Source organism: Poecilia reticulata, chromosome 3 (genome assembly GCF_904066995.2).
Source record: "Poecilia reticulata chromosome 3, P_reticulata-male-v2, whole genome shotgun sequence".
Lineage (NCBI taxonomy): Eukaryota > Metazoa > Chordata > Actinopteri > Cyprinodontiformes > Poeciliidae > Poecilia > Poecilia reticulata.
The window spans coordinates 20351721-20377006 of NC_088832.1; the positions used below are offsets into that span (position 1 = coordinate 20351721).

General features: G+C 38.0%; 1 protein-coding gene across 1 annotated transcript in view; it reads left to right on the forward strand.

Annotated features, from left to right (window-relative positions):
* The first annotated feature begins 3868 nt into the window (after nucleotides 1-3868).
* fes (FES proto-oncogene, tyrosine kinase) overlaps nucleotides 3869-25286 on the forward strand; it is a 33355-nt gene continuing 11937 nt past the window's right edge. The window contains exons 1-11 of the mRNA XM_008405442.3: nucleotides 3869-4220; nucleotides 4783-4956; nucleotides 11246-11342; nucleotides 11422-11605; nucleotides 17482-17619; nucleotides 17705-17824; nucleotides 17955-18077; nucleotides 20298-20493; nucleotides 21332-21412; nucleotides 24126-24323; nucleotides 24674-24796. Of these exons, the coding sequence (XP_008403664.2) occupies nucleotides 3996-4220; nucleotides 4783-4956; nucleotides 11246-11342; nucleotides 11422-11605; nucleotides 17482-17619; nucleotides 17705-17824; nucleotides 17955-18077; nucleotides 20298-20493; nucleotides 21332-21412; nucleotides 24126-24323; nucleotides 24674-24796 (1659 nt within the window). The 5' untranslated portion in view covers nucleotides 3869-3995. The remainder of the gene's footprint in view (nucleotides 4221-4782; nucleotides 4957-11245; nucleotides 11343-11421; nucleotides 11606-17481; nucleotides 17620-17704; nucleotides 17825-17954; nucleotides 18078-20297; nucleotides 20494-21331; nucleotides 21413-24125; nucleotides 24324-24673; nucleotides 24797-25286) is intronic.

The following is a 25286-nucleotide window of genomic DNA, read 5'->3' on the forward strand; positions in this document are numbered from 1 at the left end:
AATAATTTAACTGAAACTGTGAGAGCTGTTGCCTTATATTAAAAAAACACCTTGTTATTTAAAATGAGTAAATTTACTTGGTTTATTTATTTTTTTATATTCCAGTAGTTCCCAGCCGTAGACCAATTGTTGCCGCTCAAAAAGCTGCAGAATAAATGTCAAGTCATGAAGTTGGTAATGGGTAAATAAGTGAAAAAAAAACAGAATTTTAAAAATCTATTTCTGCTTTTGGACTTTTTCCATTTTTAGCAATGACAGATGGGAAATTCAAGGAACTTCTTCCCCACATAGACATTTTTACCAGAATATAAAGATACTTTCAGCACTAAAATCTGAAACTCATAAAATATCACAAAAGGTCAATTCAAAAGTGTTAAAGAAGGTTTACTTGAACTATGCTGACTTCACATTTACCCAGCAGAGGATGATGAAGACTCTTCACAAGGAGGCTAAACCACAGACACACAGGCTGTTTGCAGTCTTATAATGAAGCACATTTCCCACCAGTGTTTGGTAATCAAGAGCACTTTAAAAAATACATAAAAATTCACATAGGGTTGCAAGCTAAGTGCTCTAAGTTGCAGAGCTATCTTGCCGTAGAAATGCAAATATTTAGGAGAAAAAAAATAGTTACCTTAAATAGTCTTTTCTTACTGCAAAGATATGCAAAGCTGTAAGTCTTGTGTATTTAGATTGTAATTTGTGCCATTAAATTAGAATAAAAACTGAGACGATATATAGAATGTGAAGTGGCTTAAGAAAAGGAAGTGTGGTAGATTTATTCTTGATGCAGCTTAGCTTAAAATTAACAGTGAGGGATTAGCTGCTATGTGAGCATTTCTTTTTAAATTCATGTGAAATGTTTGTCTTTTATTATACCACTTTACCAAACCAAATACTTGAATTGGTACATCAAGAACTGGTGTGTCATTTATCTTGAGTGACTCTGATGTGGCATTCAAAGGCTAAATATGATGAAGTCCGGATCCTGCAGCAGTGACGTCCACCGCCAGTCGTTCGGAGCTGGAGTCCTGCATGCTTCAGATGTTTCTCTGGTTCAACACAGCTGAATTTAAAGAACAGGTTCCAGAGAACCTGGAAACAGGCCAGGGAAGTAATTCAGAGATTTAAATCTTAGAGTCATGAGAGCTAAACCGTGCGGAACCGTGGCCCCTGAGGGCCAGTGGACACTGTCTAGTAATCTAACCCCATGTCCAAGTTTTGTGCATGCAGCGCATGAACACGTTTTGCAGCCGTTTCCTCTGTGGTCTGTGTTTGCAGAGTGAATCTTGCCTCTTCACCTCCATAGCTTGTCTAATGAAAGTGCTTCTAATTTATGGTCGGTGTAATTTTGTGGAGGAGTTTACAGCAGGGAGGTTGCACTCAACAATAAAACCATCTCATAAATTGAAGTAACGGCAAAAGGCCGGCTTTAATGCTGTGCTCAGTCAAAAAAAAGAAAGATCTTTTGGTTTAATGCAACATAGACCCTTGATTGTTTGCTGAATTTTTTGTGGTATACTATAGAAAAATAATTGAATCAATATAATTTTGAAATCCAGTGCAAGCTGTATGACCGATCAGGCTCAACTCTTAGATGCAGCACACCTGAATCTAATGCCTCTAAGTGAGGCTGTAGAGAGTAGACTGGGTCACCAATGAAAAAATTTGGCATCATCGCTTCTTCATCCTTCTTTCTTCTTCCTTTTCCTTCCAACCTGTCTTAAAATATAATTTTATCATTTTATCATGTGTTTTTGGCTTAAAGAAGCCAAAAACACACAACATCCCTAAAGTTTTACCTATTGCAGGCTGTCTAACTGTGCCACATTCAGCGCCTGCAACTCTAAAACGAACAAATTGAAAGTGATGCTTGCTTATGTAAAGTAAAGCTTAAAATGATGTTTGTAAGAGGTGCTGTAGATCATGTTTGTTTATGTCGACTTGTCAACTTCTTAACCAGATGTGAAACCAGCTCCAAGTTCTAACTTCTGACATAACTCATACTCAACAGCATATTCAGTTCAATTCAAATTCAATTCAAAAATACTTTATTGCTCCCAAAGGGAAGCTAAATAAAATTCAGAGCGCACACATAAATATGTACAAGCAGTTTTGGCACATTTGAAACCCCGTACAATGCAGGAGATGTAATAAAAGGGGGTTAATATTCTCCGTGAGTCGGTGGATGATTGAGGTTTCAAACACTGCTGAATCCCATGAACGCGACTGACCTCTAACAACCAGAAAAGCTCTGGACAGGCTGAAGGTTTCTGCACTTTTATTGTCCAAGATATGAACACAGATGTGATTTGTGTTCGTCTGTGTCTCTTCTGAAAACTCTAGAAGTCAGTTTTCTTTCCCTATGTTGAATATATTTCCGCATGTAAAATATTTAATGCCTGAGAGATTAAACTACTGTGTCTTTGATAGTTGGGGGGGGGAGGGAGAGGAGCTGCTTTGAATGCAGTTCAGTCAGAACAACTTTCTTGTCATGCTGTATTTTATTTTTAATTCAGTACAGTGTGTAGGTCAGTTCTTGTCTGCTTGGGATCTTTTTTTTTCCTAGCAGTTTTTGCATCAGAATAGTTTGTGACGACGTACTCGCACATATCGGTGTACGCTTTAAGAGCAGCTGGTTTGCTAATTTCTTGTAATCAGCATTGAGGGACAATCTTCTGTCAAAAAATGAAATGTATATAGAAATTAAACTACATAAGTTTGATAAAGTTTGAACTTTATCAAACTTTATCGTTTGATAAAGTTCACAGCCTGGTTGAGATTCTGGAGAAACATCTAGATGGTCCATTTATACAACATTTGCAAACCAATCTATACTAAAACAAAAACATGTTGTCTGTTGTCAGAGCTTTACACCTTATGACTTGAAAGTTTGTTTTACTGTTTTAGCTTCACTAAATGATGAAACATGACCAAACCTCCCATAAAACCACATCTTTGTTTGCTCATAAAATGTTTAAAGTTGTTTCCTAGAGGGAAAAATTCATTTTTATGTATATTCCACGGCCAGGCAGTTTAATTTCCCTCTTCTGAGTGGATTCAAGGCAGTAACAATAACATCAATCCTGTTTTGATGCCACCTAGAGCCTATTATTTACTTTATTCCTTTGATTCTTGTAATTTGCTCAATGTTGAGTTCATCTGTTTCATGTTGACGGTCATTTTAGAGGTTCTCAAACAGAAACAGTTCAGTTTCCTTCTTAATGTAACCATGCAAACAGAGGATGCTTGTATGTAACACACACATTACATCAATCAAGGAAAACCCATTTTTACGGTAAAACAGAGCAGCAATGAAAAGAAAGCAGAATCATCACGTCAAACAGAACAATTCAAATGATTTAATGATTAAGATTATCATCATTTAGTCGCAGTAAATTGACTAATTCCAAATAAAGAGAAACTTAATGAGACTTAATGCTTTACTGACGACTTTGAATGTGTTCTTGTTGAGACCCTGCAGACATCTCTGCGCCTCAGAAACACAACCGAGCCGATCAAACTGAGAATCTCATGTTTGTGTTGCACAGAGCAGCAAATGAGCAGACATGATGAATTATGTAGATAAGGAGCACGACTTCAGCTCTAACGCAAGCTGTGTTCAACATCTACTTTTCATTAGTTTTTTCCCCCCAAATAAGTAAAAAAAAAAGAAAAAAAGTTAAATATTTTATATATATGTATATATATATTTATGTTTATGGCACACATGCAGTTATATGATGGAGTTTGACAGGTATTATGCCACTAAAGTTGCTTGCAAATAGAAAGTAGAACCACATTCAAACATACATGAGGAAGTGCTGCCTCTCATGAACCGCTGTACACTTCTTTCTTGCTGAGAGGGAAGTGAAACCTCTGCATGGCCGCAGAGAGAGAGACTCTGCTGGTCATTAGAGCAGCTGCTGCTTCACTCATGAGAACGCGCTGCTGACGACGCATCCCAGGCAGAAGGAGGTTGCATCAGTCCAGAGATGGGTTTCGGCGAGGATCTCCGGTGTCCACAGGCGCACGCAGCCGTCATGAGGCTGCTGGACTCAGAGCTTCACCTGATGGAGGTCATGAAGAAGTGGATGGGTCAGCGGGCGAAGAGCGAACGGGAGTTTTCAGTGCAACTCCACCAAATGACTGCCATGGCCGAGAAGATGGACCGGCCTCAGACCAATCCAGGAGCGGATTACATCAGTCAGCTCAACAAGGTGAGGTCTTCTCTACTTCTACACTGATGGGCTGAAACATCTGGTAGAGTTAGTTTTATCTTCTGAGTCTAAAAATGTCAAAGAAGATGATGTTCGTTTAAAAAAACGTACCAGAAAACTATAAATGAAGACCAAAAGTTGTAAAATGGTTTTATTAAGACACCTTTCTCCTCTCGTCTCCTCATTAATTTAACGTTAATGAATTCCCAGTCCTTCATAAGATTGCACTTATTTTGCAATACCCCTACTCATCTTGCAAAGTCTTTTTAATTTTTCATCTGCATGGCTTTCAGAATATCTGACGAGCTCATGAACATGGATTATTTAAAACACGGTTTTGCTATTCAGGTGAAAATGCTGGTGAGCCACCAGAAAAGGGGAAGTAGTCACACAGTGTTTGGTATTTATGACATTTGGATGTTCAGTTCTTGAAAGTGGAAGCAGGGCATTTTATGGCACTTTGTGCAATCTGTATGTATTCAAATCTAAAACCTGTTTAATGTTCTTCTGGAGTTGGACGTAAAAGGTGATGATTTTCCTCCCCACTCCTGTGTGTTGCCAGTCGTGGGGAGTGCTGGTTTCGCAGACGGAGTCTCTCAGCCAGGTGATGAGGAGGCGCTCTGAGGAGCTCCTGGACGGGCCCATCAGCAAACTGACTCTGCTCATCAGAGACAAACAGCAGCTCCGCAAAACCTACGCAGAGCACTGGAGCCTTCTGCGGCAGGAGCTCAACAAGGTGCGAAACAAACCACACAGAGAGGCATTTCTTTGACACATTCACTTCCTGCTGGAGTGTTTTTCTTCTAACACTTGGAGTTTGTTTTTAAAAAGTTTTTAAAACGCCATGTTTAATGTTCGGTAAACACTTTATTTGAAGGGGTGTGCATAAGGCTGGCATGACACTGACAAAAAAATGACATAAATAATGACATTTTATTGCAAATTGGGTAACACTTTAGTTGAAGGAATGTGCATAAGACTGACATGACACTGTCATAAACATGACATAACACCTGTCATGAACATAAAGAAGTCTTTATGAATGTCTATGACAGTTGTCATGAAGTGTCATTCAGTAAATAATGACACTTTTAATGCAAAGTTGCTCTAAAAGTTGCATTGAAAGTCAATTAAAAGTGCCAACTTTGCGTGATTTTGTAAATAATGACAATTTAATGCAAAGTTGACACTTTTAATGGACTTTCAATGCAACTTTTAGAGCAACTTTGCATTAAGTGTCATTATTTACTGAATGACGCTTCATGGCAACAGCCATACACCTTTCACGTAAAGTGTTACCCACTATGTTATAATTCTTATCATAATGTTTATTTTAGGCATGTTGCTCATGATGGCTATACTCGTTTTTCTGATCAAAATGGAGACATTTCTGACGGAAAAAAGTGTGAAGACAAAAGAAGTATTATGATGTTATCATTTGGAGACTTAAACCGGCTCACTGGATTCTCCTGGGGGAAAACAAAACACAACTTCAGCATTAATTTTAGACGTCATTTTAGAGTTTTGGCTTTTGAATAGCCATGTGTCAGCACATCCTCATTCAGTATCTAGGCCTCCAGAATTTGACCTCATCATTTCTCAGATTGTTGCACAAGCCTCACTTTTATCCACATAACTGGTTCGTTTGACTCGTTGGGTTTTATCTTCACCTGAGTGAAGTATCTGTCAAAACATTCAGAAAACACCAGTGTGCCAGAAAATTAGCATGAAAAAGTTAAATATTGGTGATTCATGTTGTCATACCCTTATCTGCTAATTAATAAGGGTATAACTCAAAATACCTGCAAAGGTTTTCTGATCCTCCTCATATCAGAGTCTCAGTCAGTAGGACGAGCAAACTTCTGTTCAAGCATATGCTTAGAAAGTTGAGTGGAAGGAAAGTTTGGTAGAAAAGGTGCAGCAGCCAAAGGGATAACTGCGACCTTGAGAGGATTGCCAAGCAAAAATATTTCCAAGAATTTGAGAGAACATCAGAAGGAGGGAGCTGGAGTCGCATCAAGAGCCACAGCTGTTAAATCTCACACAGGAGAAAAGGAAATGAAGTCTCTGGTCCATCGATGAGAATTTATTTCATGAGGGAGAGTGCATATTAATTATCATAAATACATTAAAACAGCTATGTAAATATGCCATATTTAGCCACCAGGGCTAATTTTCATCTGTAGTCTCCCGGCAGGAAAAACAAGTGACAGCGAATTATAAGAAATGTTTCACAGTGAAATTATAAATTATAAAAAGGAAGTCACACTCATTAAAACACCCAAAACAATTAAAACATTTGTTAATTCAAATGTGCTAATTTAAAACATGAATGAAGGAGAGTAAAGTTTGCATTTAATTTATAAAAAGAGTCACAGAATCTGAACCAACAATGCAGATGACCTAAAATCTGGGGTTCAGACCAAATGAGCCCCAACTATTGAGTGTACAGAAACAAACTTTTCAGACGTCTGAAATTTCTGTTTGAAACATTATTTTATTTTTGACGTGTAAAATTCAAATGTTATGAGACACTGAATTTTGAGTTTACATCACCTGTAAGTCACAAAACACGAAGATGTAAAATATTTTTCTGGTCCTTAAAAGGTTTGCGAGTTTAAAAATAGTAGCAAAGTTACTGACCTACAAACTGCTACCAGGATTGCATCGCCACAAGGAGCAGCATAATGTGCTTGCCTTCATGAATATGCTGAACATGTCGATAATCAGAAAATGCTAAATGCTGGGAGTAGCTGGCAGCAATGCCACTGCAATAGCTTGCCACTCACAATGTGATTTATTAAACCTGAACAGATTGCTGCTTTTGCATCTATACTTAGATTGTTTTAAAGACAGGTGAAAACTGGCCCGCAAAAATGTCTGCTGTGGCGAGGAGGAGCCAGATTATTTTAGATTAGATTAGGTTCATTGTTACTGCACAATAAACAGTACAGTGAGATTAAAAGCACAGCTCTACTTAGGGCTTTTACAGACAAAGAGACACGTAAGACCAGACAGAAGTATAATCTGGAAAAGAAAAAAAGCCCAGAGCATCTTTAGAGACGCTCTGGGCTCTGGAGAGACTTCGGGAGTTTGTTGATGATGGGATGTAGCGTTTGTGAGGAGTAGATTTGGCAGTACAGTGTACCGCTTTTAAAGGTAAAGAGTAAAAATACAACAGCAGTAATTTGATTTATTTACCTGGTCATAGAAAAATGACAAGGTAATTTCCCTCTTACCTTGTGTCTGTTCATTTTTCAAAGTCATATTTTATTAATGTTATTGATATATTATAAAAGTCAGAGTTCCAAGTGAAATATTTAAGTCACAAGTTAATATTGTTTACTGACTATATATTTAGTTAGCAAGCTAAAATCCTGAATGGTCTTCTGAAAGAAAAGTTAGAAGTAACACGAGCTGCACTTGTCCTCTCCTCTTCTCTAGCAGAGTGTCTATTCTCAAAGAAAGAACAAAATCAAGGGGCTAAAACAAAAACTAAGATGCAAAAATGTTTGTTTTCATGGTTAGCTGAAATGTGTCAGCAGTTACCAAGCTGAAGTTTAAGGAAGATAAATTTTATGGCTACCCTTAGTGTCCCCCAGAAAAGTAATTTAATGTGTTCATGTCTAAGTTGAGCACCATTAAATTATGTCGATATCTAAGTTCATAATCTAGAAAACAGCATTGCTCAGTTCAAAGTTCTCTGGAAAGTGAGGACCTCTCATGAACGTCATGCGTCCATCAAACATGTTGCCTTTTATTTTCTTTTTATTTATTGAGAATGCTACTTATTGACATGACAGAGCTTCCATACGATGCCATTACAGATAATCATGATTGTCATCCATATTTGGACTTGCTTCCTGTGACTCAGAAAACTCTTCTGGTTTCAGAAAGATATCCTTCAAGACTCCTCATAATATATTCAGTTTAATAATGCAGACGCAGTCAGCAAAGACTCCCTTCCTTCCACTTTCAGATCAGATCTGGTTAGTTACTGAATGAAAAAACTCAACATGTTTAGTTTTAGGTCACTAAGGTTTTGTTCTTGTTGCTGGAGTCTTTTAAATATCACCGGCCTGAAATAGAGGAGCAATAAAACAGCACAGGAAGTCCAGTGTGAAAGCGGAACAAAAGGTCTGCAGATACTTCTTATTATATTTAATTAAGGTGTCCACAAAGAGATATCTATAAACAAGCAATATAAAGGTACATTGTAAATATTAGCAACATTAAAGTTTACTTTTATACACATCATCTTATTTCTTTCAGTCTCGAACATTTCTAAAACATCTTTGTCTCTTTCTCGGTAAGCAAAACACAAATTGATTTACACAATGTGGAAAATTGGCAATAAAGTTTGTTTGCATATAAAAAATTACTGAAGCAAACATGTCAAAGCTTTGCAGATTGTTTGCCTCTGCAGATGAGATGAGTGGCAGTTTTATAATTAGATATAATTTTCATAAACCTAAGCAGAAGAGCCCAGCACAGTTTAAAACGAGCCCCGTCCTCTTTGTTTTATTACCCAATTACATCAAGCAAATGAAGTGCAAAGTTTTGTCAATCTGTGCTGGGGTGCAGCACAAACATTTGTTGGGTCGTTTGCTTAACATGGTGCTATTACTTTGCAGTGCAAAGTGAGCGTCGCTGTGCGGTTTTACAATAGATATTTGGTTTTGTACCTGACTGAGCCAACAGAGCAGTCAGAGATGCTATCAAAGAGCTTTGAAACGTTTCCACCAGCTACACGACAAAGGTCAGATCGTTTCCTCAAATGTTGTTTCTCAGCTTTCATGTTCCTTCAGAGGAGAAGCGCGGCAGGTCTGCTGTCCACTTCCTGTGTCTGTGTTTTGTGGTATTTACTCTCAGGTGCAAAGAAACTCTGCTGGTAAAAAGTATTTACTCCCCCTGGATTATTGCTTTTACAAATCAGTCATGATCAACAAAATTTGACAAAACGTTTACAAAAAGCTATGTTAACGTCAAAGTGAAAGTTGATTTCTACTTAAAATGACTGAGTTAATTCAACAGAGGTCCAGCCAGTTAGTGCTAATAGTCTCACAAAACGTGTAACAGAAATAAAGACACCTGTAACAGGAAGGTCCATTCATTCATTCCCTTATGCTACCATTATAGCAGAAAGATAAAAAACACTCCATGCTAGTCAGAGAAAAGGTTTTTGAAAAGTATAAGTCAGGGGATGGATACCAAAAAAATAAATCCAAGGCACTAAACATCAGTGTATTCATTGAAATCCATCATCTAGAAATGGAAAGACTATTTTCATAATCTCGGTTAAGTTAAATAAAGTGGAGCAGCAATGAGAAACACATGTTTAAAGAAAACTTACATCAGGATTTGACTGCAGTTAGTTAGACTCCATGGTCAAGTGGAAAAAAGTTATTTGGTCTGATGAGACCAAAATGGAGCTCACTGGCCATCAAACAAAACAAATCACATCGAACACACCATCCCCACAATGAAGCACGGTACAGGCTTGTTACAGGCTTGTAAAGGTAGAAGGTAAAATTCAGTGTTACAAACATAGAGAAATACTGGAGGAATTTGTTTCCATCTGCTAGAGTTAGAGAACATTTATTGGTTTGAAGACAGCAAGGTGGATGTTCTGGAGTGGCCCAGTCAAAGCCCAGACCGCAATCTCAAAGAGAATTTGTGACAGCACTTGAAAAGTATCTGATTCCTATGTGATCTGTCAGAGCTTGAAGAGGTTAGCAAGAAAGAATGGAGTAAAGTCTCCAGATGTGTAACCCCAGTTGAAAGCGGCTCACTCAGACTCCATGTTGTGGTCGCAGCTCAACGTGAATCTACTGAATGCTGGTGGGAAGGAAGTAAATTATGCAGTCACTTATTTTGTAGAAATCAATTTTTCATATTAACTGTTATTTTTGAATTTTTATTTTGTCAAAAAGCCAAACTTTGTTGATCATGACTGATTTGTAAAAGCAATAAAAGGATGAGACATACAATGGTGTGCGTGACACTTATTTTGACACCCGGCTATATTCACTATGTCATTTTACAACTTTTCTGACGCCTCCAAAAGCTATTAATAAATGTTGGCGTTTTCACATTAACACAACAAAATGTAAATTATTTATTGGAATTTTCTACCGCAGACGAACGAACAGCAGTTTATACCTGCTATGTGGAGGTATATAGGATTCATGGTTTTCCTTTTTTTATATATTAAAACAAAATCTGAGAAATGCAGTCAAACTGTTTCAGAGGTTAACCTTCATCCTATTCCAGTTTCTACTTCTAACAAACTTTCTTCCGTAATCTGAACTATCTAGTCATGAACTTTGACCAGCTTCTGAAGAAAATCATCCTCACAATATGAAGCCATGTTTCATCTTAGAGATGGTGTGTTTTGCTTCCTTTATATCACACACTTTTAAATCTTAGCTTAATTTTCCCCACACATTTGCAAATTACCAATACCTTACTTTTCTGCTAGTAATACGTTTCTCAATGCCAAAGCATGTTGTTACACTGGATTTTGTTTAAATGAACAAAGTGAAAGGGGGAAGATACAAATTCAGAACACCTTAAGAGTTTCACCAAACATTTCGAAGACTTTCTGTGCTTTTCTTCCACTTCGTAATAAGACACTAGTGTGTGTCAATCACGGGAAATCCCAGTAAATGCATTGAACCTTGTTGTTGTAATGAGAACTGTGGAGTTGTAGGCAGTGTAGAGGCAGACAGAGGCAGTAAAACTGAAACGCTGCTGCTGACTGATTTTGTGTTTGACCAAAGGGAGAGAACACATTACACGTTCAAGAGCCTCTGCATTGGTTTGCTGTCAGTTTCTGAATTGATTTGGCTTCTTCAGTGTCCGTGAAGCAATTTGTTTTCTTGTTCCAGCTCACTTGCATCTCGTGCTTTGAGGGAAGACCTTTGGTAGGAGACGAAAAAAAAAACAAAAAAAAAACATCTTGTCAGAGTCATAATTTATGTTGTCATGTATGAATTCAAAAATGCTTTATTATGGTTGCATAGGTGACCCACACAGAGCTGGAGAGGCTGAAGAGCAGCTACAGGCAGGCGGTTAAAGACGCAGCTCTGGCAAGGAGGAAGTACCAGGACATGAGCAAAGGTGAGAACTCTGAGGGTTTTTACTTCTGTAAATAGGATCAGTTTCAGACACACCTTGTACTTTCTTCTTCTTTATGCAGATAAGGAGCGAGAAAAGAACAGGGAGCGCTATATAAAGGCTTCCCTTAAGTTGCACGAGCTCCACAATGAGTATGTGCTGTCGGTGCAAGCGGCTCAGGTTTACCATCAGCATCACTACAGCCAGATGCAGCCGGCTCTGCTGAGCGCGCTGCAGACGCTGCAGCAGGAGATGGTGCTCATCCTGTAAGACTGCACTCAACACAGTCTGCGTGGGTGTGTGTGTGTGTGTGTGTGTGTGTGCGTGTGTGTGTGTGTGTGTGTGTGTGTGTGTGTGCGTGTGTGTGTGTGTGTGTGTGTGTGTGCGTGTGTGTGTGTGCGTGTGTGTGCGTGTGTGGGGGTGTGTGTGTGTGTGTGTGGGTGTGTGTGTGTGTGTGCGTGTGTGCGTGCACGCGCACATGTGTGAGAGAGGTTTAAACAAAATTAGAGACATATATTTAAAATCTCAACAAACTTTCATTTAAATGCAGTGGAAATATTTATGTATAAGATTAACAGATGATGAAAAATAGATATAAAACAATGTATTTAAAACTACCGAATCAAAACAATTTGTCATTGTTTTGATTCGGTAGTTTTAAATACATCATTTTATATCCACTTTTCATTATTTTATTTGATTTACTGTTGAACTTAACTTTTCATTTTAAACAACTTCTAAGGACAAATGTTGCAAATTAGTTAAGGTTATATTTGCATCATATAGTCTGGTATGAAGGCATTCCCTTTCAAATTAGCAATAAAAAAATTACAAAAAATAAAATAAAACAAAACAAAATAAAGCATAATCTCTGATGATTTGATTTGTATTCACTCTCAGAGGAAAAAAAGCTGAAATCAGTTTTATTATTTATTCTTAGCACTGTATGAACATTTGCCTAATATTTTCAAATTGTTTAATCACCAATAATAAACTCTTAAACATATTTATTCATGCATCAATTAAAAGGATATTCAAAGTTTATAAAGTTGGGTTCTGTAAAGTTGTAGTCAGTATGTTACCTGATGTAGCTTTTTCAAGCTTCCCAGTCTGCTCTACTCAAAACCCGCAAGACGTTTGTCATCTGCCAGGAATCTCTACAATTATAACTTTTATGATGGTGTTGGACGTGAGCTGTAGCAGAAAAATATTAACCTCAGTCAGGTAGTGGCGCCAAAAACACTGCAGATCAGGAAACAGGAGTCAAATTATGAGAAAAACAAGAAGAACAGCAATTTTTCTTTTTAAAGAGTGTAAAACAAACAACAAATTTCCTCATGAGAAATCACTTTCTTCTTTCTTTTTGGCACTTCTAACATTTTCTGGTCTTTCCTGAGAGTTTGTACTGAAAACTTAAAATATCTCTGTGGTATATTTAGCTTAGCTCAAATTAACTAACAAGACTGCGTGCCATTGCGCGATGTCCAAGCGTCGAAGCGCGTAAACGACCACGGAGACGGTTTGTAAAATCCTCCGCTCTCTGATCCGCCTCACTTTACAGAAGCAGAAATTAGTTCTCACAGAAAGGCTGTTCTACAGTTTGTGTGCAATAAAAGGACAAGTGAAACACTTGTTGCAAAACCAAAAGTGTCAAGAGCAAAAACATGATGTAAAATTAAAACAGTGCAAAAGCTGAGACAATGTTCCTCGAATCAAGTCAAAGCTGATTAAAATATGGCTTAAAGTGAATCTAACTCTGATCCACTCTGACTGGTTTCATAATCTTTTGCTCCTGAGTAAATCACCAGACAACCTTTCCACCTCAAACAGCTGGTTTGGACAGAGGGAAACCTCGGGTCGGCACCAGGGTCAAAGGTCAGACACATGAGCTGGAACTTGATGTGCAGTTGATTAAAATCTAAAGTCATTTTTAAGTGGACTCCACATTTAATGGGTTGCTAATGTAACCAGGCTGGAGTTGGATTAAGGTGGCATTATTTTTTGATCAGCCAGCAGACATGAAGGTGCCACTTCCCTTCAGAAGCACGTGAGGTCAGATGAGGACAAAGCTTAAAGTCTCAAAGTTCCTGAAAGAAAACATACATGTGGCTCCACATACACCTTTAGATTTAACTTCAGTACGTTTCACAGAATCTAATTGCTTTTATTTGAAATACAAAGGAACACAATTTCCACTGTTGTTAAAATGATAAAGTATTAGTGGTATCTTGTTATTGATTGGTTTTCTTTGATTGTGATACATGGATTCAAGTAAAAATATTGGGTTAACACTAAACTTAGTAATTGTTTTTTAAACATTACACATTTTTGCTATTCTTGTTTTTATAGACAAACCCAAATGTGTCAAGCTAATGTTAGCGGGTTAATGCTCTGTGTCGCTGTCTGGGTTCTTAATGTTTACTTGCTGGCTCTTCTTGTAGTCTCCACATTATTACTGTCCATGGTTTTTTCAACAGGAAATAATTTCGTACATCCATATTGGTACATTTTCAGTTGTATTATTATAAGTGATATATGTTCAATTAGGAAGGGCAGGCTGGAGAAAACTGAGGTTCTTCCAGCGGTTTCTCTCGCATTTTACCACAGGAATAGCATGATGGGAAATTTCAGCAGTTTTGGAATCATAACTCAACCAACTGACTGCCGCAGCAGTGGCTCCTCCTCATCTCTGAGTGAAACGTCAAATGTCTGGTTTATCGCTATTTCTCACTTAGTTTCAACAAAAAGAAATTACTATGAATTATTTATGCAGTTGAAGCTTTACTTTGTTTTTCTGCAGCTGGTTTGATAGAAAAAGCCTCAGTTTGAGAACAGAAAAATCAACAATTCAAAGTGAATAAAAGACTTCAAATCAAATCTTTAAATAAGTGAAGAGGAAAAACATGTAAGATTTCAAGAAACATCAACAAGAAAGAGCTAGAGAGATTGACGTGTGTTAGATTGTTACAAAGAAAAAAACTGAAAAAACAAAACAAAGCAGAAAAAAGCTTCACTTCAAGCTGCGGTTATTGATGAAAATGTTGTTGCTTCATTGTTGGTGAAGAGTAAAGTGCAGATAAAGTTGGTGCTAAAAGCATGAAAAATGGTTTGTTTGTAACTGCAACACTCAAAAGACAAAGATCTCCACCAATTTTCTACTTACTTTATCTATCAATTAACATAATTAATTTTCTTTGTCTGTATGCATGGTTTTTAATTTTATTTTATTGAGATTTGTTGCACTTTACCTGTGCAACAAATCACAGGTAAAGTGTGATTTGTTGCACATTGTAGCAAGCAATATTATGTATTGCTTGCTACATAATATTTTTGTAGCAAGCAAAAATATTATGCAAAAATATGAAGGAAACTGTTTTACTCCTATTTAATGCAAAACAGAGAAAAATGCAAAAATCAGATTAAATTTGAAGTGATTAAAATTAAATTATATTACTGTAAAACATTTGTCTCTAAAAATGCTGATTGTTTTTGTTTGGGACGTTCAACACCAATCAAAAATCTTATTGTTCTTAAAGGGCCGGTTGAGTCAGAATCTATTGATAGAACCCATAAAACTGTTCAAGTATCAATAAATATCTGCTGGTTTCAATAAGTGTTCCTTAAAATGAAATAATGACTGAAGAACTTTTCAGTCCATTCAGAATTTCTTGATTGTTTTTGTGATTTTTTTTTATTAAAATCACAGATTTTGTGGTGTTTATTTAGAAATATTTGTATGGATTTTTCCTTTTTTACAATATTTGCACTAATGTAAGACGTTAAATGTGACTTTTTATTATTTACATCGATCAACTTCTACAACTTTACGTCAAGTAAAGCAATCCCTTAAGCACAATGTTTGTGGCCAATTTTGAGAAAAAAAATACAATAAAATCAGAAAAAATATTTGATTTTGTGGATTTACTAAACAGTGGAGGAGATTATTGATGTAAGTTGGAGTCTAGAGGGTCAGATAAAAAGCTACAGTGGGCCAGATTGGGCCCATTGGGCCTTGAGTTAGACACGTGTTCTACACTTATAGGTTCGAGGCTCATATTTCAGATTTATTTATGCATTTAAGCAGGAATGGAGCATATTAATGAACAAAAACACAATATTTGTAAACATGCTGGATTATAACCCAAGGTTTCTATCTGTTTGTCCCTCGGCACTCAGCAGGTTGATGCTAACCTTAATACATAAGACACTGGACATAAAATTATGTAAAACAATAAAACAAAAGGAAAACACAACTTACACACAATAAAAAAAAAAATGGGTGAAGCTCAGAGGGTGGAGCTTCACCCAACAGGTTTGGACCAATATATGTCCAAACCTGTTGGGTATTTTATGCATGACTGGTGCCAAAAGCGATATTGCACATATCAAACATGATTAAGAGTCAAAACATCAAAAAGATGTCTGCTAAAAAGCACATAATTTTCCCCAAATTATTGATGTTATTAATTATTTTAGACTGAAAAATGAAGTGCTGAAAGAACCCCCTTTTTTCCTTTCATTATTATTAATGAAAAAGGCCGAAGTCAAATCAGACCGAAGCTGTAAAAAGAAGAAAGTCGCAGCTCTGACACACGACCAGCTGCTCAGGAGTTTCCAGTTTGCTTTGACAGATGAGAGGCTTCAGGATGCAGACACCCGTATGATCACTTCTGAGAGGCTTTGGTGAAAATGGGAAAAACTGTGGCCCCTTTCAAAAGCGTTTAACCCTTTTCATAAAACTCAATAAGGCATGGATTCCTGAATGGACGTCATTTACGTCAGAGGATGCTTTGAACCTGAGAGGCACCCTTCGGTCAGTTAAAACATGGAAGGATGCTCGGAGTTTGACCTTTGGGGGCGGTTGTATTTGTGAAACAGTTTATTTCATTTTTCTTCTGCTATACATCATATTACCAGATTTTTATATAAGAAATGAATGAGATCTAAATATTATCATGCAAGCAATCAAACCTGTCTCACAAATGAATATTTCTCAAAGTAGCTACATTTGCAGGTTTTCGTTCTCCTCTGGCGTTTTATGTTTCTTCGCCTCCGTTTGTATTGGGCCTCTGTTACCGTCAGGTCCCTACATAGAAACCGGTGAAACCACTTCCCTTCAGAAATCACTCAATTAGTAAATGCTGGCCATATGTGTGTAATTAAATCTTGTATCAGCTCAGCTGTTCTGCGAGGTTCACTTTCAGCAGGAGAGCCACACTTATGAGAATCTGTGCAAGACTTGAAAGTTGATAAAAAAAAAAAAACTCTTAATGTGGAAAGTTGGAGACATGAGATGAGGCAGCAAAAAGTAGATATATTGACTCCAAGGGGCTGAATACAAATGCAAACCTCACTTGACATTTTTATTTGAAGATCAATTCTGGATTAATGTGTATCATTTTTTCCCCACTTTACAAGCATGCTTTCATTCATGTTGTCAATCTAAACAGCTGCATGTGGTTGAATTACAATGATAAATGTGGTAAATAATACTTTTTCAAGGCTATTTACTTTCACTAATTAAATATTACAGAATTGTTTAGAGAACATTTGTCAAACTCAAGGCCTGAGGGCCTAATGTGGCCCTCCATAGCTTTTTATAGGACCTTCAAAAGAGGTGTGTGCTTAAATATTACTCTATCAATCAAGTCAAATCAAATCAAATCAAGACAAGTGTTTTGTTGTTGACTTGCCATTCAGAAACCACTTGCTGCATTCTTGTTGGCTGTGCAGAAGGCTCCACTAATACTTGTCAAATATGTACAGCTGTATAACTGTGCAACTGCTTGCAGTGTGAATAAAGTGTAAATGTTGGGCGTGGTCAGCAGAGACAAGAGGCAATAAACATCTCATTCTGAAAGGAGCAGAACTGAAATCTCATTACCTAAGATTGATTTTGCGCAAAAAATGTGAAGAAAATGTTTAACCCATAGGCCTATCCTAACCTGTCCAAGGATGCATAGTAGGATAACAGTTTATTAATGGGTTTTATCAGTACATTCTGTCACAATCGCCCTTTGAGGACATTGATGATCTGGATTAGACCCAAAATGAAAATGAGTTTGACACCACTGGTCTAGAGGAAATGTAATTCATAGGAGGCTGGAAAATGTGATTAACTCTCCAACTTCTTCACATCCAGGAAGGAGATCCTGCAGGAATACTTTGACATCTCCACCCTCCTCCAGCAGGAAGTGGTGAATGTCCACAGGGAGATGTCATCTGCCCTCATCGCCATCGATCCGCACAGAGAGTACGAGAGCTTCACCCAGCAGAACCGGTACAAAGAAGCAAAACTTTTGCAGAGTAAAGGTCACGATGCTCTAATGGAAGTGCAGCTGTTGAGTCCGTGTTTCTGATCTCAGGTCCGTCGGGGAGATCCCTGTTTGTGTAGACTTTGACTGCAGCCTCCTGGAGGACACAGAGCAGCTGAAGCCCAAAGAGATCGAGCTGAATGACCTCACCTTGGAGACGATCCAGCACAAGTGAGAACAATGAGATAGCAAAGGCCCAGTTTCCTCTGTTAATATCTCAATGACTTCCTCTTCTTCTTTTCTGTCTGTATGTCCTTTAAACACTCCCTGTACTTCCCCCTCACGGTGCTTCTGCTCTTAGGCTGACTGCGATCGAAGAGGAGCTCCTGGCCCTGGCTCGGTCTCTGGGCTCTCAGCAGACGTCTGTGGAGCAGCTGGAGCTGGAGCTAGAGAACGAGGTGGACGGAGACAAAAAAGGCCAGAGGTGAAGAGAGAGCAGGGCTGCTGCGTTCACACAATGGAGGAAACGATCTTTGGGAGCTCTGGTGGCAAATTGCTGAAATTTTGCTCCCGCGTTGCCTCTGTGTGCAGTCCTGAGTGACTGCTAATAGGCGGCCTGGTCTCAAGAGGCTGCAAGCACCTTATTAATAATAATAAGGCAGTAATATGCATGGAGTTATGAATCCTGGTCTCCTCGTTTTTCTTGGTTGACAAGCCTGTCCAGAGGTGTCACAGGTTTGATCCAGTCATTAATTAGCTCCTGAAGGACAAGAGGAAACAGAGTGTTTATCTGCAAAACTCTGACAATCATTACAGAAAGCCAGGAAGCACATATGGTGTTTTCAAGGTGTTTTTTAGGTAAGTGGAGGTCGCGCTGCCCTCTGGTGACATTTTCACAGAAGCATTTTGTAAACCAGCAGGAAAAGCTGTTTCAAGCTGACCTGCTGTGACCTTTTCGAAGCTGTCAGGCTTAATGTTCCCCTTCAGACTCCACAGCAATTCAGTTCAGCTCATTTCTCTTGAAACAATTCACAAACAATGTCACCTCAAGACTGGGAAATACAGTTCAGGGAAGAGCTGGTTTAACAGATGCTTCACTGTTCAGCACATGGCAAATAATTTACTAGCAGCTGAAGTGAAGTAACATGCATGGATGCTGCTGGTTGTGTGTATTTGGATGATCGTCAGTCAGAAAGAGGAAGAGCAGAATGTCAACCATTAAGTTACTGCGGCTCATGAAAAGGGCGTACCTACATTATTCATATCTGAAACCTAAAATCTTATCTGATCTGCTCTCGGCAGTTCTGTTAACCCTTTTCAGAAAGTTTCCTCTCTGGTGGTCTGTCGATTTTCATCCTCTCTGGATGTTAGCTTGCATATTAAAGCATTCCTAATTTTAAATTTACATTCTCCATCCACATTTGTCCTGATTCTTGTCAGTTAGAAACCAACGGAAAACAATCGTATCCATCTTAAAAAGAGACCCATTATCTTCCTTGAATAGGTTTGGATACGTTTGTGTGCTATACAAAACATGTTCATGACATTTTTTACACAAAATCATTCAGAGATGATGATATTTTAGTCTGATCAGTTCTGTCCATTTGGATCTCCAGTCAGAATGAGCTGTTTTATGGCCTCTTGTCTCTTTAAATCCCAATAAGCCTCTGCTGACCGCGCCCCCCAACTCAGCGTTTACACTCACTTGAAAACGGTTGCAAAGAGATGCGTAATTATACAACCACAAATGTTTGAAAAGCAGAAGTGGGGCCTCCTGTACAACCAACAATAATGTAGCAAGTGATTTCTGTGTGGTAACCCAACAAGAAAACATTTGTCTCATCCAGCAGCCATTGTACAGTCCATACAGTGGTAAAACCAGCTGACCAAACGTCCTGTGGCTTTGCCAGGTGATGGGGCTGGGTTCAGCGGGGGTTGCTGGGTAACAGTTATTTAACAATCTGGAGGTTTTTGAAGAGCTAATTTTCCAGATACCATAAAACCAGGAAATGGCTTTTAGGTCCTATTTAAAGCACACCAATGGAAGCCTTCAACTAAGGTTGAGCCACAAGCTGATCAGGAAGTAGGCAGATGTATCTTTGAAATGACATGTCTATAGGCCCATGATTATCATAAAAGACAAGACGAAATCTCTGGCTAAACTGTTAACCGGTAGCTTTGCTCACCACACAGACCAACACAAATCACTTCGCTGCAGCTGCTGAAATCAGATCAACAGCTGCTGAAAATAACCATTCTGGCATCAGCATCCCCAGGACGGATGCAGATAGGAGATATTTCAGGTTGAGCTGTCGACCAACAATAAAGACAGATAAACACATAAAGTGCTTAATTTTGTTTTTTAGTCAAATTAAATTATAGATTTTTCTAAAATGTTTGATCTGAAGTTGTTCTGCTCAACGTAATTTTCCCAACTTTTATATCAAATTGAGAAATTTCATTAAAATCCAGAAACTTGTTTTCCGGAAGCCCCTCAAGAATTTCACAACACAAACAACCTCAGCGATCAAAAGCAACACCTACGTGCAACTCAGGATGTTTTTGTGGCCTGAAACCTGTGGCTGTTGTGCATGTTTCTAATTAGTTTCATGGACCATCACAGCTGACTGAGGTGCAGGTAGTAAACTTCAGGATGCACTAAATAATAAAAAAAATAATAATAATTTATGTTTTCTCTCCTCAGGGTTTATCAGTTCAGCAAGAGACATGCAATGGAGGAGTGCAGACAGCAGGTTGCTCTGTCTCAGGGTATAAAAGCCAAACTGGAGGTTCAAAGACTTCTTCTAAAGGAGAAACTGGACCAGCTGGGCTTCAGAGAACCTCCACAGGCCCTCAGGCTGGACATGGACTCTGTTTCGCTTTTATCCAGCACAAGCAATGTATGTTCCCCCTGCTGCAGACTTTTTCTGGTTTCCCTTTTCCTCAGTTGTTGTCAGTTCTTTGAAGCAGGCCAGTAAACAGGCGTCTTGTGTAACACCTCACTGAAAGTGACTGGGTGTTTTCGGTGGAGAAGAACTACCGACATTTGGTTTTAAAATGAGACAGTGTTGATGTGGCACAGAGAAAGTTTCAAATCAAGTTGAAGCTGTAAGTTTTGTATAAATAATTAAATAAAAAACTAACATGGAATAGAAATGAGGACCACTTCAAAACCAGAGTCTGAAAGTTTTAGAAATAAAATTTCAGGAAAAAATTCAAAACAAAAACAAATTGTAACCTTTGCTGGGAGGCAGATATGCTGGATGTTTTCACCTCTTTCCATTTCTATATAGATTTACCAGGTTACAGATCCCAAACATCGGTCTAGTTAAAGTAATCCTTAAACTATTTTCCTTTGACTACGCCTTGAATTCACATAGTTCTGTTATTTTTCTTTTAAAAGTTGCATAACTTGTCAATGTTGGTGGTCGGACAACCCAGAAATATTTGTCTCCACTGATTTAAATGAGAGAAATCTTTGTATTTTTTTTTAATTTTCAAATTTTATTCAGAGTACCAAGGACACTGTTCAAACTTTAGTGCTTGCAGCATAACGGAACAAAATATGTTCTGAAATGGTTACTCATTCGGTTACATTATGAGAGAAACTGAAAGCAACATGAGACGTAGAAAATAACAATTAAAGCAAATGGTTTCTTTTGATCACCTTTTGTTTGTTGCATAAAACTTTACAGTTTACATTATATTCACCTTGATGTTTTGCTCTGTTATTTTTAGGACAATGTTCAAACTTCGGGTAAAATCCTCGTGGACGGGATCATAAACAACCTGAGCAACCTGTTCAGACACAAATCTGAGGTAAGATGGTATTAATATTTCATTAAGCTGCTTATGCAGGGAACAATAGTTGACGTGGACAAATATTTCCCCAAGGAAATTAAAATTATTCTCATTCCAATTCAGATCAGTCCAACAAGCCGAGTGTTTATGAAGTAAGGAATAAAACGTTCCTTACTTCTGAAAGGTAATAAAAATTACCACATTTTGGTAACATCTTACAAATAAGGGCCAGAAAAACAATTTTTGTTGCACAGAAACTAATTAGGAATTATGAACTGATCATTGGCTTATCAGGATGATCTCATTAAATTAAAAAGGCCAATATCAGTCAGTAACTGATTATGAGATGAGCCAGGGATACATGTGAGACTGATTACTAATTAATGTTTCATTGATTATGAGCTCCTGCTGAAGTTTCCCTTATTTACAGAAATATGAGCAGTAGTTTGTGATTAGTGTAAACTACCTGACCAAACTGTTAATCAAATACAAACCGGATTCCAAAAATGTTGGGACACTAAACAAATTGTGAATAAAAACTGAATACAATGATGTGGAAATGGCCAATGTCAACATTTTATTCGTAATAGAACATAGATGGCGGTTCAAAAGTTAAATATGAGTAAATGTAACATTTTAAAGGAAAAATATGTTGATTCAAAATTTCACAGTGTCTACAAATCCAAAAAAAGTTGGGACAAGTAGCAATAAGTGCCTGGCAAAAGGAAATTGAACATATAACAAACAGCTGGAAGACCAATTAACACTAATTAGGTCAATTGACAACATGATTGGGTATAAAAAGAGCTTCTTAGAGTGTCAGTGTCTTTCTGAAGCCAAGATGGTAGAGGATAACCAATTCCACCATTGTTGCGCAGAAAGATAGTGCAGCAATACCAGAATGGTGTTACCCAGCGTAAAATAGCAAAGACTTTTAAGTTATCATCATCAACCGTGCATAACATCGTCAAAAGATTCTGAGAATCTGGAACAATCGCTGTGCGTAAGGGTCAAGACCGTAAAACTCTACTGGATGCTCGTGATCTCTGGGCCCTTAAACGTCACTGCACCTCAAACAGGAATGCCGCTGTCAAGGGAATAACAGCATGGACTCAGGAATACTTCCAGAAAGCATCGTCAGTGAACACATTCCACCATGCCATCCGCTGCTGCCAGCTGAAACTCTACAGTGCAAAGAGGAAGCCATTTCTAAGCTCCACAAGCTCAGCTGTTTGCACTGAGCCAGGAGCCATTTAAAATGGAGTGAAGCAAAATGGACGACTGTTCTGTGGTCAGATGAGTCACGATTTGAAGTTCTTTATGGAGCACTGGGACGCCATGTCATCCGGACCAGAGAGGACAAGGATAACCCAAGTTGTTATCAACGCTCCGTTCAGAAGCTGCATCACTGATGGTCTTTTTTGGAATCCGGTTTGTATTTGTCATCTAAATAAAATATTCTGAGAAGTTCATTTATTTACTAGGTTATTTATTAGATAATGTGTTCATTCAAAGAAAAACGAGCTCAATGGCGGCAAAAGCAACAAAAACTACAGCAAACAAACCACAATGCCCAGCTGAAAACATGAATGAGAAATTTAGGTCATAAAGTTTATAACTGCAGCTCACCTGTTAGGTGAGACCTGGTTATATAGATTGCATAAGAATTAAGGAAGTGTGATATTAACTTTTTGGTCTTATCTGCAGGAAATGGAGGCCATGATGGTTTTAATACATTTTAAATGAATCATCGTTGTAGGTTTTTTACACAAGACGGTAGAAACATGCAAAGAGTAAAATAAAGCTTGAAAAAAATAATTGTTGGATTTTTATGATTAAAAGCCAAGTATCCTATGTTATTTTATGTTATATTAGAGATATGCTTTTGCAACCAAAGTCTAGTTTTCTGCTTATTAGAAAACTGGAGATTTTCCTAATATTTTATAATATTATGTTATAATTTTATAATATAATAATCTATAATTATTTTATATTATGCTAAAAATAATAAAATAGGGCAATTTATTATTATTATTATTTTGTTTCTTGTTAAATTCTGTTACATGTTTATTTGTGGAGCTGATTACTCTTTAACTCATAGTTTTGGTTACAGCTTTATATAACTATATTATGAGTGAAGGACATTTGTTCCTGCTGAAGGTGATGTCCCTTCCTTTCTGGTCCTACCTGAGTCCAGGTTGACTGCAGGGTCTGTTTTTGACTCCCCAAACCTCGCAGTGCAACAAACAATAAATCACTCTGCTGACGCCGTGTCAGGGTTTCAGAGGACATCCTGTGGGTTTAACGTGCTCTGACTCCACGCTGCACGGACATTTTAAGGTCAACTGCTTTCAAAGTTCTGCTCGACCCAAATTCAGCTCTATTCCACAATCAGCAAGTTTACGTTTAAAATGCTGAGAAACACACCGACGGGGGCGGAAAGTTCAAATGGGGAAAATGCTGTGATATTTAAAATGCTGCACCTGAAGTGGAAAATGTAATTTCTGAGTGAGCCGCTCCTTCTTTATGTCACATCACTCTGGAGCCCGACAGGCATGCACGGACGGTGGAGTGCTCAGACTTTTAAGTTTTATAGCGTCTCGACTGAAGTGTCTTCAAATAATCTCTCCCAGATCTCTGCACCTCCTCTGTCTCTTTTTATTTTCCTAAGACTCCTGCCAGCACCAGTAAAGATCCCATCTTCCTGTCTTCCTCCTCCTCCTGCTTCCAGGTTCACCAAGTCCAGGAAGTGGACCGGCCCCTGTCTCAGCAGGACTGGTACCACGGAGCCATTCCTCGGCTGGAGGTGCAGCAGCTGCTCCAGAACGAGGGAGACTTTCTGGTGAGGAAGAGTCAGGAAAAGCAGGTGTATGTCATCTCTGTGCAGTGGGAAGGATTGTGCAAGCACTTCCTCATTCAGTACACGGATGTAAGTAAACCTTTCTAAGAGCGCAGCTCGCATTTCACTTTCTTGCATCACTCCATCCTCAATTAATATTGCATTCTATTTTTTTTTAAGAATACAGTTTTTTATATCTTCAAAAGTTTTGGAAAAGATGTTTTTTTTTTCATTTTTTAATGTAAATAAAAACTATGCAAGCATTTTAGCAACTATGTAGTTTTCCCCAGCTTGGGTATTTATCCTGCTAATTCAACACCAACTGTATACAAGAACACATCAGTTCAGCTAATATAACAATTAAAAACAGCATTTTCATAGAGTGTTTCTCTTTATGTCAGTAAGGTTTCTTCTGAACTTGTTTCCATGTGTGTCAGTAGAATTTGTACCGTCTGGATGGAGAAGGTTTCCACAGCATCCCAAAGCTTATCAATCACCTGCAGTCGTCTCGTCTACCTGTCACCAAAAAATCAGAGGCCATCCTGAAGAAACCAATACTAAAAGTAAAACCGTGACTCACATTATTTTCATAACTTTGCTTATCTAATACACTTTATGCTCATAATTATCACCTGATGTTATCTATGTGGTCTGGTTTGTGGCGATCCGCTCTGGTTATCTGTCCGAGCTGCAACACGAACTATGTTGCTTTCTCACCGCTCAAGCTTCAGAGGGTTGTTACTTCAATTAAATCGATGAATCCAGTAGTTTTATTATCCAAGTGCAAAATATGTTCAGACTGATTTTGGCAGATGATAAGAAATCTGTCTATCTAAGATTAGGTTTGCAGGTTTTTATATTTCCATTTGGGTCTCTATTCTTCTGAAAACAGCCCAAGTGCTTAAAAACCACCCAGCTGTTTTTTTGGGCAATATTGTTTGTTTTTTGGTGTCTTTAAAATGAACCGTGTCAAAAACTTATTGGCAGCCGTTCCACAGTTACCTAGTAACCCAAGAGGGGCTCCAGCAAATTTGGTCAACTGGCTTTACCGAT